Source organism: Callorhinchus milii, unplaced genomic scaffold (genome assembly GCF_018977255.1).
Source record: "Callorhinchus milii isolate IMCB2004 unplaced genomic scaffold, IMCB_Cmil_1.0 Scaffold5, whole genome shotgun sequence".
Taxonomy (NCBI): Eukaryota; Metazoa; Chordata; class Chondrichthyes; order Chimaeriformes; family Callorhinchidae; genus Callorhinchus; species Callorhinchus milii.
In genome coordinates, this window is record NW_024704746.1 from 5,168,118 (window position 1) to 5,181,090 (window position 12,973).

General features: G+C 42.0%; 1 protein-coding gene across 1 annotated transcript in view; it reads right to left on the reverse strand.

Moving 5' to 3' along the window:
* LOC103184770 (xenotropic and polytropic retrovirus receptor 1 homolog) overlaps positions 1-12,973 on the reverse strand; it is a 127,419-nt gene that overhangs the window by 50,334 nt on the left and 64,112 nt on the right. The window contains exon 4 of the mRNA XM_007902949.2: positions 1,820-2,043. Coding sequence (XP_007901140.1) covers positions 1,820-2,043 — 224 coding nt within the window. The remainder of the gene's footprint in view (positions 1-1,819; positions 2,044-12,973) is intronic.

The window sequence follows — 12,973 nt, forward strand, 5'->3', positions numbered from 1 at the left end:
CTCTCAAATCTGGCTCAATACTTTAGTAATGATGAGAATCTGAGACTTGACACCAGAGTGAAGCAGAGGATGACCTTTTTAGCCTGAACTTGATTACCACTGCAGCTCTAGTCACTGCTGAACCAAGCACTTCAGTGATGTGAAACTCTTCTGTGCTATGTGTCGAATTCTCATTCAAAAAGAGGAGTTGCCAGCTTTCTTCAGAACCTGGGAGCTTAAATTAATCTCGTCCATTTATTTAATTGCTAAATATACTCATGAAGCAATGATAGTAGCATAGGAAGAGGAAGAGGCCATTCAGCCCATCGAGCCTGTTCTGGCCTGGGGATGAACATTTTGCTTTCCTTTCCCGACAACCTACTATAAAATGGCTGAGGCGTGAGAGACGACTGACAGATAAAATTGGTCATTCACTTCATGTCTGTTTGTGGGACATTGCTGTGTGCAAATTGTCTGCCACATTGGCCTACAAATACTGCACTGTCACTGACCACATGTACTGATGGTTACTGCAGCTCTCACACGATCGGGTTCATAACATTAGGGTACAATTCTACCATTTAATATGGGCCAACTTTAAACTTTCAGACAGACTACAAGAAACATTTCACCTATTCATATGAAACACATTCCCATTCAATTTGAAATATTCCTATTTGTTTAATGTGAAACGTCTCCCACAAACAACAAATCATTGTAATGCAGCCTTTGGCAAAAGCCAAGAGGAATGAAATGTGCAAAATGGTATTTAAGGCAAACTTGAAATCGATTTTAAATGAAAATGAAAAGTGAAAATTTAAAATCCAGGCATAAGAATATATTCAGTATATTTTTTAAACATAGAACTTAATTTCCCTCAGGATACCATCTGATTTAAGCTACTTATTCCACTGAACATACATAAATCCTCTGGAATGATGCAGAGGAAAGTTTAACTTCTAAATTGCAATATGAGCACTCCAAACGACTAGTGGCGGAGCAGTAAGTTTTGATGTGGTCCAGCCAGATCTGCCGATGGACCTTTAAGTTAGATTTCAGCCAGATGTTTTCGGTGGCATGCACCTGTGCCTTGGCAGAGCTGAGGTGGAGAAGCTCCAGGGAAGAAGCTCAGCTCCATTTACTTTAATGAGCAAAATCAGAAACCAGAGGTCAGGAAATCTGGCTTTGGGGAAGTACATAACCTGTAAACATGTAATAACACGGAGCTCGTACTGTGCTTTCCCAGTGATAGTTGGCTTATAGATAGTTTACCAAGTAAAGTCAATGGAGCCACTTCGGATCGTATACAGCTCGTGGAATGGTTCAGGGTATGAGAAGACTCCAAGCTCCTACATTCAAACCTGACAACATTTCAACTGTTAACTTAATTTAACCAAGTAGCAATAAGCAGTCAAGGTACAAACCCATGAATGCAAATTATCAGTTACCCATAGATTAATCTGTAATACTGAATTAATATAGAGCATTGCTGAGGCAGGGGGTGGCTCATATTCCCCTCTGGGGGTGCTTTTGGCTCTGAAAATCAGCCTGAGCTTCTGCTCCTGATTAAAATATAGAAGGCAACTGGCATCATGGACTCTTACCCCAAGTGAAGAAAAACCTTCAAATGCCGTGTGCAGAGAGGTGTGGTGCAAATTGAAGAAATGGCACAGTGTGAAAGAAAATGTATGAAATGTAGTTGTACCCACCCTCTGGAATTCCACCCCGGAGCCCCTCCAACTTGCCCTCTCCCTTGCCTCCTCAAGGTCCATCTCAAGACCTTCTTTGATATTTTGCTCTTCCAAAGTTCCTGATATTCCCAGAAGGTGGTGTGACGTACCTGGTAATTCTGGAGCAAGATCAGGCTGAGGTAGAACTCGCTGAAGGCTAGCTTCAGGTCCCGAATGTTCCTATGCTGCACACGTTCCTCATGGGAGAGAGGGAAGACCGTCTTCTTCCGTTGCCTTAAGATAGAGACAATGTTGCTGTCTCGCTGGGCTTCCAGTGTCGACTGCAGCTCATTCTGAAGTGTAGCAAACCTGCGCTGGGCCTCGGCAAGTTTCTCTGGAAAACAAACCATGAACGTGAACAGCCTGGAACAGACAGATGGCCTGCAGGAAGCTGATTTTCTCCTCAAGCTCTCCAGATTCCAGGTCAGATACTCATGTCCCCTGACCAGTTCTACCCATACGCTTTTGAACAAAATAACTTTTATGGTAAATGATCATGTCATCTCAAAGTGCTTCACAGGTTGAGATAGTCTTTATAAGCAGTCATTTGGGGCACCAAAATCCTACAAACAGTCACAAGGTGAATGACCAATTAATGTTGTTGGCCAGAACACCAGAAGGAAGTCCCTCTCTTTCCCCCAGATACCATCAGGGATCTTTAACTCCCACATAAAGAACAGGCAAATGGGACCTCATGTGAAAGATGAGTGAATAAGGTCAGTGAGATGACCAACTGTATCTTTAATTATTCCACGCATGCTGGAATAATTAAAGCATGCCATCCTTGCTGGCAACAGAGATCCGATTTACAGTGAGGAGAAAATATTTAAACTGCAAAAGTGCATTAACCTAGACTTTCATCATCTCAAATCACAAGAGCGAGGATAATATTGCATTTGACAGAGCGGCTATCACACAACTGAGTTACTTTAAAGCGTAATGATTGTTGTGAAAGTGAACATAGCAGCTGATGTGTACTAAGATTGTCCAATAGGCAGTGATGAGATAAATCTGGTGATTGTAGAAGAGACAGGAATATTGGCCAGGTAATCACAACTCCATTCTCTTCTTCCAAATAGTGCCTCTAACATCCGCGTGAACCATCAGAACAGATGGTCAGATGATTGCACATCTTATCCAGGGGACACAAACATACTCGTGATGTGTAGGACAGGGAGTAATGGATTGATGAAGAGAAATGCAGTGCCGGATCCCTATTAAGCAATAAACACATGTAACATTGAGCATTTCCTTCACAATGATGGCTTTCAGAAACTAAAGCTTGGTTTCTTTTGTTGAAATAGCTTTGAGACAGCGACGATGTGACAAAGCGCTGTATCAAATGCAAAGATTATTATTATTATAAATAGCCAGTCTTACTGCAGTAGAGGGAACAATTTTCAAAACGTAAAGAATGCAAAGCAAAAATATACCTTTTCAAATGGATGGGAATATGGTAGGAAACGACAGCCACTGTACACACATTTGTAATTCATCCGAATCCTTCTTTCTCACTACAAGAATTGGGCTCTACTGGGAATTGTTACACTCTTGGCCAGCAATAACATTCATCAGAATACTGTTGATAGGGTTCTAGTTACCAAACACAATAGTGAGTTAATGAGTTTAAGTGGAAAATCCTCCATGAATGGCCCACATTTATGTTGTGTCAACAACCATTGAAGTCCTGTAGTTTAGTGGTTAGAGCATTCTCATCGCAAGCAAGAGGACCTGGGTTCGATTCCCGGGGCAGGTCGAAACGATAGGTAAATTTCCTTACTCCATACGCCCCTCTGTTTACCTCGTAATAAGTAGGAACCCGATTGTGAATCGATTGGCAGATCGCTTTTCGTGGGGTAAAATGTTTTAAATAATAATTTGGTCACTCAATCCACTGTCCTTGGTTCCCTCCTCTTCAATATCTATACACTCCCTCTTGGTGACATCATCCGCAGACATGGGATCAACTTCCACATGTATGCGGATGACACCCAACTCTATCTCTCTGCCTCCACCCATGACTCCAGAACCACTGCTGTGCAGACAGAATGTCTGTCAGACATCAAGTCAAGTGGAGTCCTGTAGCTCAGTGGTTAGAGCACTCGCTTTGCAAGTGAGAGACCTGAGTTCAATTCCATGCAGGTCAGGGCGAAACCTTGGGCAAGTTTCCTTACTCCACACAGAGCCTAATAATAATCCCTCCAAAACCAAAAACAATAATAAATTGGTCATTTTCAATCTACGACTGTTTGTGGGACATTGCTGTGCGCAATTGGCTGCCGCGTTCGCCCACAAATATACAGTCGATTCACTTTACAGTGTGTTCTGTGAAGCGCTTTGGGACGTCCTCTGGTCGTGAAAAGCGCTATATCAAATGTAAGGATTATTATTATTATTAAGTCCTGGGTGAAAACTAACTTTCTACAGCTGAACGTCAACAAGACCGAGGTCCAACTGATTGGCTCCCATCAGCGCCTCCACACCTCAGGCACTGACAGCATCACCATCCAAGGATGCACACTCCACCTTACTAAGCCAACTTGGGTCCTTACTTTCAAGGCCATCCATGGCCTTGCCCTCTCCTACATCTGTGACCTGCTGACTCCCTACCAACCTGCCAGCGCCCCCCGTTCAGTGGGCTCCGGCCTGCTCCACGTCTCCCACCCTACCATCGGTGGGCGGGCTTTCAGCCTCTCTGCCCCCACACTCTGAAACTTCAGCCCACGGTCCCTTTACCTCGCTTTCTCCCTTGCCTCCTTCAAGGCCGGTCTCAAGACCCTTCCATTCGATCGTGCCTTTGGTCGCCCTCCCACCTCTCTGCCTTCCCTCACCCCTACACCCCATGCTCGGGCCCCTACACCTGACTGTTCAGCGCTTTGGGACATCCTCCCGACATGAAAGGCGCTCTATAAATGTAATGTTGTTGTTGCCCAATGTTTCACCCTGCCCGAGAATTGAACCCAAGTCCTCTCGCTTGTGAGGCGTGTACTCTAACCATGAAGCTACAGGACTCCACGTAAGAAGTAAGAAGCCTATTAGGGATTCAAATGATGTAATAAACCACAAGAGGAAAGCCTGAATGACTCATGGGAATTACTGGAAACCGAGATTAAATCAGTGTAATTACTTAACCACACCAATGTGTTTTTAGTATAAATACATATACATATAATATATAGGGACAATTTAACATCTGACCTCTCTTGGGTGAGAATACCCTGGAGATGTCCTACAAATGCCAGTCGTTTGCTGATGTATGCGGGAAGGAATTAGGAATGGGCAATGTGGAGATGAGTAAGGAAGTATTAATACAGTGTTGCTCCACCAGAAAAAAAACTGAGTACATTACTCAGCAGTAGGGGCTAAAATTTATAGTCTCACGGTTGACGTCTCAACCACTCCAGCTTTGTTCTTTTCCTTTGTATTACATCTGAACCCAAACATTAAAGATTAAACATTAAACACTCTTAAATATAGCAATTTGAATTATTTCAACTTGATGCACACATTAATACATATTTTGTAGAAATGTTTACATGGCTAGGTAATAATCCTTGCATTTGATACAGTGCCTATAAAACCAAAATGTCTCAAAAAGGGATTCACAGCTAATTGCTATGTATTTGTAGGCAAAAGCGATAGCCGATTTACACAGAAAGATCTGTCTACAAACAGCCATGAATCAACCTTAAGAGTTTCCACCTTCATTATACACGGAAATTCCCAAGCAGTTTTAGCTGGAGTCTAACTAGATAAAATAATAATATTAATCCCTGCATTTGATATAGCGCCTTATCACATTGTTGAGACGTCTCAAAGCGCTGAACAGAATATATTGCAAAGCGGCTTAACTGTGTATTCTTGTGGATGAAACCGCATACCTTGCCATTTAGAGCGCTGTCTGGCAAGCGTTCCGCTACTTGTCCAGCTAAGACCGCCCTACGCGTTAGGGCTTCAGCTTGCAGGGTTAACAGGAGCTGAGTGTGAAGAATCCCTGCCCTCAGTAATCTGTCTATTCTTCCAAACCCTGCGATGAGCCAGCCTGGCTGGGCCGTTATCAGAATTAACAATGTAATATTTTGGCCAGCTTCAACCCATACATCAAACAATGAATGCAAAAAACGAATTATATAGTGATCAGAAAAGGTGCCTGCTGAGATTTTAAGCTGGATACTGAATGCTTTTAATAATAATAATAATAATCCTTGCATTTGATATAGCGCTTTTCACGTCGGGAGGACGTCCCAAAGTGCTTCACAGAAGACACTGTAAAGTGAATTGACTGTTTATTTGTGAGCGAACGCGGCAACCAATTGCGCACAGCAATGTCCCACAAACAGTCGTAGATTGAAAATGACCAATTTATTATTGTTTTTGGTTTTGGAGGGATTATTATTAGGCTCTGTGTGGAGTAAGGAAACTTGCCCAAGGTTTCACCCTCTGCCTGGAATTGAACTTAGGTCTCTCACTTGCAAAGCGAGTGCTCTAACCACTGAGCTACAGGACTCCACTTGATTGTGTATCTGATTGCATCTTTCAACGGTTATATTACATCCAATTGCACAAAAGCAAAGCGCCACTCAGCAGCACTTTCATAACACTTCCATAGCTACAGACCGCTGATCATTGTAGCTCTTCATCATATCATTGTATCGTATCTCTTATTATATAAGGCAGCCTCCATCCATAACAGTTGCACACTGTTCTGTACCCAGCATTGTGCTCCAGCTGGGGATAGTGGAACAGGAGTAAAGCCATTGCCCTTCACAAGTCACTTGAATCCATTTCCCAAACTTTTCTCCGTATCCCTCAAAATCCAAATTTACCTCAGTTTTGACTGTTTCCATCAACGTTATGGCCTGTCAGGGAGCTTATTCTCATAAGACTCTGTAAAGTTTCGTACACAACATAGTCAATTCACTTTACAATATATTCTGTGAAGCAGTTTGCGATTTCTCAATGACATGATGAGGCGCTATATGAAATGCAAGGATTATTACTACTGTTAAAAGATTTTTTTTCTGGACTCCCTTTTATTCCAAGTCTGTAAACCTATTAATACAACAAAAGAAGAGTTTAAAACTATTTGTGCTACACCAAGAACTCCGGGGGACTAGTTCAGGTCCACTTGGATGAGAACTGAATGTCAAATATGGAAATGGAAATTATCTAAATATAATAGGACCCTTCTGCCCATCATGTCTGTGCCAATGCTGCTACTTTTCTAATGACTATTTAAAAATGAATCCTACTTTCCATTTCTCTCCACATATGTTAAGCTACACAGTATGAAAAATACAACACAAGTGGATATGAACAACAGAAAGTAACATTCAAGTCATATTCAGGTTCATAGAATCATAGAAATATACATCACAGAAGGAGGCTATTCGGCCCACCATGCCTGTGCTGGCTACCTGTAAAGAGCTATTCGAATCAATCCCACTCCCCCGCTCTCTCCCGATAAGCCCTGCAAACTTTCCTCCCCAAATAATTATCTATTCATTATCGATCATTACAGGTTCTATTCATTTTTTCTTTTCTGCCCCTCCCGTCATAACATCATCTCCTTTTCCCCTTCTATACCTTCACCATCATTTACACTCGAGTTTGCGAGTCTTCACGAGTGTCAGCAAGGTATGCAACGGTGAATGCAGTAAAGCCAAGTCCAATCTCATCTTCACCCAATGTCCCACACCTTCCATCAGAGTTTGATAGCATCTGGAGAGGGTGCCCTGCTTGACTTTTTGCCCTCCTCAACTGGGTGCTACAACAAAGTACTTTACATAGTGACCATAGAGAAGGGCTTTACAAAGAGCAGGTGGGACACTGAGCAGATGAGAGTGGGAGGTGACTATATCCGCGATCTAAGTGGTAGGTTTAAGCCAGGACTCGGACAGATAGAGACGTGAGATGGCTGAGTTGAGGGAGGGAGTTACTTCAAGTGGTCAATAGTGATGAATGGGAAAGTGAAGGTTTTGTGCACACTCGACGCAACCAAGAACAGTGCCTCGTGGGTGCCACAAATTCTGAGTGATTGTGTTGCAAACACCTCTTTGAAACCTGTACACCTCGATCCCAAGTTCTCAGCATCTACACTTATGACACCATAGTTCATGCTGTAGTATGCGTAGTATAAGAACAGCACCGAGCAGGTGCATTCCCTCTGCAGGGCACACACACATTAATATCTATCAACACCCTCAAAAAGGGTGCTACTCCTGTGAAATCTGAGCATCCACAAGCATGCAGCTGGCCTCCTTTCAAGAAAAGGAAGCCAAATGACAAGTGGTTATGACAAGTGGGATATAGATGAAAGTTTATAGCATGTATGGATTTCAGATCTGACCAGTATAGTAATACAGTATTTAGATAACCTGTGAGATAATGACAGATTTAGTGTGGCATTTAAATCTCTTTAACTTGATGTTTAGGAACCAGCATCAGGAAAGACTACAATGTTCATTTGGCTCCGCAACATTGAAAAATGATCCATTAATGTCCCTTGCAGTGTTTGAAGAATTTTAAGAGAATTTCTGAGCAGAAGCCAAGCTGATTGACACTGAACTTCAGTGCCGAATCCACACGTTACCCACTTCCTGAAAATAGCCAGGTTCCCAGCGAGATCCACTACTACTAAATTTGTAGGTAAAAGGGGCAGCAAATCTTCACATAGCAATGTCTCACAAACAACTATGAAGTCACAAATGACAAAGGGAGAACTTGAGGCGCGTGGAAGGGGGTTGGCAAACATTACCACAAAGAGCACTTTGAGAGTTGCAGGAAAGAGTGGATGATGCAGCCTAAGAATTAGAGAAGGTTGTGTCTAACGCTTTATAAATCTGTCAATGCAGATAAACTGTAAACAGCAGCCCTAAGTTCTGCTGTAACACTCGGGATATGTAACAGCAAGCAAACTGGCCTGGAGAAAGCACTTGGCACGGATGGTTAAAGCGCAGCAGCTCAAGACAAATCGTCTAAGGTTTCGTGTGTTAATACAGTGGTACATTCCTAAGATAGCATTCCTCGGTCTGAATGTCCTACATGTGACCAGATAGCACCAAGCACAGGGGTGAGATTAATGTGACGTGGTAGTATAATACTCATCCACACAGCTCACACGTGCGGATTAAAAATAATGGAAAATATCTAGTGCCGTGGATCATTACCAGTTAGTAGAGGAGCAAAGGCCAATATTTATAGTTTTTTGTTGGGATCAGACATATAGCGCCTTATCACTTCGTTGAGTCGTCTCAAAGCACTTCACAGAAGACACTCTAAAATTTACTGTTTATTTTGTGGGTCAAACATAGCAACCAATTGAGCACAGCTGTGTCCCACAAACAGACGTAAATTGAGTGACCAAATATTTTTTTTATTATCTTTTGGGGGATGAATTGTTACCCCTGAGAAAGCAATTTGCCAATTGAATAACAACCAGGTTCCTACTTACTGCAAGGTAAACAGAGGCATGTGGAGGCAACTTGCCTAAGGTTTTGCCCTGCCAGGGAATCAAACCCGGGTCCTTGTGAAGCAAGTGCTCTAACCACTAAGCTACAGGACTCCACATATTGTTATTTACGTATGTAAATAACTGATGGGGCGATAAAATGGCTGAACTCTGCTGAATATAATTGCCATTTCTCAACATTGGGAGGTACTGTACAGTCTTAATTGTTACCTAAAGCTGACTGGCGTCTGTGGGATTTCAATATCTATGCCTGGCCCTCTTAATCATAGTGCTGCATACGCATCCATGAGGTATGGCGCAGGTTCGTGATGATTCATATTTTGGGTGGAAGAGGAATATTTCCTGTGCCCCCTCACTGTGGTGCCTGAAAGTACAATTACAGCCTGACTCAGGGAAACCATTGTATTTTGGTCCATTGCGAATCAGGGTGAGGCACAAGCGTCTTGGCGCCTTCAGCAATTGTAGGAGATTCTTCCCTATAGTGGAGTAGACCTCATGCTTCCATCTTAGGCATACTCAGACTTGAGCTTGAGCCAGTTTAGTCTGACAGACAGAAAGGCTCCAATGGTATAACTGCTATTAATCAATCTCATTCCACATCCAGTCAGTAACAGGGTGCACAAAAACACATTTGCTTCAAACAGGCTGAAATTTGTTTCCAGCTCTATGCTGTATGCAAGTATTATGTGTGTCTAACTTTGGGTACTACACTGACCATCTACTTATTTATTAGTGTATTACAAAATTCATATTAATGCAAGATGAGATAGCAACATAGTATGCATAAACTGAGCTAAGAAACTATGTTTATTGTTTAAACACACAAATTGGAAAAAAATTATTTACCCTACTTTCTCCAGAATAATCATAATTTGATTATATATCAAGATGTCTCACACCAGATAGGATTTTACTGGAGTGTAGTGACTGCGGCAAACACAGTTGTCAATTTGCACACAACAATTTCCTGTAAACAGTCATGAAGTGAATGACCAATTTAATTTGGAGAATTGTCTACCAACATACTGGGAGAAACTCCCTTCTTTTTGAGTAGTGCGGCGAAAACCTTAGTTCAAAGCTTACCAAAAAGAATCTTTCCCCCACCTTCACTGCTGCTGCCCTTCATCACCTGTGCGCCAGGTCTCACTAGGTCTTGGCCACAAATTACAGTCAATCCACTTTACAATATATTCTGTAAAACGCTTTGAGATCTCTCAATGAAGTGATAAGGTGCTTTATGAAATGCAAGGATTTAATACAAATCCAATAAATTCTGATGTGACTCTGAATGTACCATCTAAATGTTTGCGCTCTGCAGTTAGTTTCCAGGAGGTGAGTTGAAGCTCATCATTCCTTTCTTTTCCTCCCAACTCAGTCCTCACCCACTGGCATTGCCTAGAGAACACTGAGCCCAGAAAGCAGCAGGTAACACATGCATTGCTTCCAATACTACAAGGTAATATCACTTCAGGGATACAAGTTGTGCAATCTGTGAAAGAACAGTAAATGAAGCAAAAAATGTCTCATTAACCGTTTCTAAAAAATCAAAAATCCAGACTACAGAGTGTCTGTAGGAAATGCTAATGTAATTATCCCTCCCATCAGTGTCTTGACATGAAAAATCATGTGTGCTGCTCCCAACAGTCCCCAGAGAATGAGCAGCTCATATTCATCATCGCGCCTGAAAACATCTGACGTAATGTTTATTCAGATGCAGCAGTAGTTCCAGAGGCTCACTGAGGGCAATTACTGTGTCCAGCGATCTGACTGCCGCTTCATATTATACACACTGGCTGCATACTTTATCTTCCGTACAAATCCCTGCGATGAGTAAATTCAGAACTGGATTTGGGGGGTCCCATAGCTCAGTGGTTAGCGTGCTTATTCCATACGCTTCTGTTTACCTAGCAGTAAGTAGGAACCCGATTGTTAGTCGACTGGTGGATCACTTTCCGGGGATAATAATCCTTCCCAAATAAACAAGTCACTCAATTCAAGACTTTTTGTTGGATACTGTTGTGCAAGACTGTCTGGAATGTTTCATCCACAAAATAGTCATTCACTTGACAATATATTCTGTGAAGTGTTTTGAGACATCTCAATGACATGATAAAGCGCTATATCAAATGCAAAGATTATTATTATATTATGATTTGATTCCTGAAAATTAAACGCTTTGGAACGTCCCTTCAGAGCTGGCATACACTTACCATCCACATTCAATTCAGCAGAATCTGGCAACAATGCCCCTGCACAATAGGAAGCCAAGCCTGAACCCAGAGAGAAGAGCCCAGCTGAACATAATAGTATTAAATGGGAATCAAAGCTATAGGCCATCATTTTACGAAAATATTCTGTATATGAAAAGCATTCAATTGCATAGCACAGATAAAGGTCATTCACTCCACCACGCCTGTATTAGCTGACTGAAGAAGGCATTTTGGCCCATTCCTGCCCTTTTTCCAGATATGCTTTTATATATTTCCTTTACAAAAAATGTGTGTCAATTCCATTCTGCTTCAACTACCTGCTGCTGAGGCCCTGTTTGCCTGGTCAGGTGGACTTTGAAGATCCCTTGGGACGATTTGAAAAGAGAAGGATGTTTCTCTCTCCATGCGTCCAACAATCCATCAGATAAAATTGATTCACTTCATGGCTATTTGTGTTAACTGTTTTGCACACAGTAATGTACGCAAAATTACTATGCACAAAATTGGCTACCGCATTGGCCCACAAAATACACAGTCACTATACTTTACAATGAATCCTGTGAAGTGCTTTGAGCCATCCTCCCAACGTGAAAGGTTTATCTATCAGTATTGATCCCTTGAAATGTTTTATATAATACACTGCTGCCTTGTTATAACTCAATGATTGGGATGCACAAAATTCCAACCTGCCTTTCAAGGCATCAATAGCCAGTTTCATTGTGCATGCACACCGCAGGCCAGCTCAGTTCCTGCACTAAAAAAATGGCCAACCTCGGAATCATTATAAGTACGGGAATCAGCTGGCACATGGATACATAGGCCACACATGGGAACCAGGCCAGCCACACGCATGTCTAATAAATGGGTTCACACACAGTTTGTGTTATAAGCGGATATAATTAAACCCATTTAAACTGACTCACAGTTATATTACTTGCTTTCTTGATGACTGTTAGGAAACAAGACCAGACATTCAATTGTTGGGTGGGATGCTGCATTGGGGAAGAGAGATGGTAGGAACTTCTTACACAATGTTTTGATCGTTTGTGACATTGTGTATTGTAACATTATGTTGTGACATTTATATTATGGTTGTATCAGGCATATAGAATGTGATCAGGAGTTATTTTTTACAGAGCAGATCTAAGCCTGAATATCTGGACAATGCTGTGATTGAAGAGGAAAGAGTGAATCAAACTCATATGATTCAATGCTTGAAAGTTTATATCCCCTTCTATACAGGAAAGCCTAATCTCATGTATCTACTGCTCTACATCAAACTACGGCTAAGCCTCTCTGTGGGAAAATACCATTTCCTCATAGAGACCTGGCTGAGGTCAGGACACAGCACAGTGTGGATAAGCAGATCATCACACTCTCCCATTAACCATTCTTACAGCTGATCAGTAGAACAAGCCTCATCAACAGAAATTTGTGCTGCTATTCTAAAGAACCAGTCCACTAACAGCAACACTTTGTAAACGTACCTTCCTCCTGCTCATTTCCACTTTAGAATTTCTGGGGAATGGCATCAACATGAAACTTTCTAATACCCTAAGAAGCAGCTTATCCACTTCAGCATT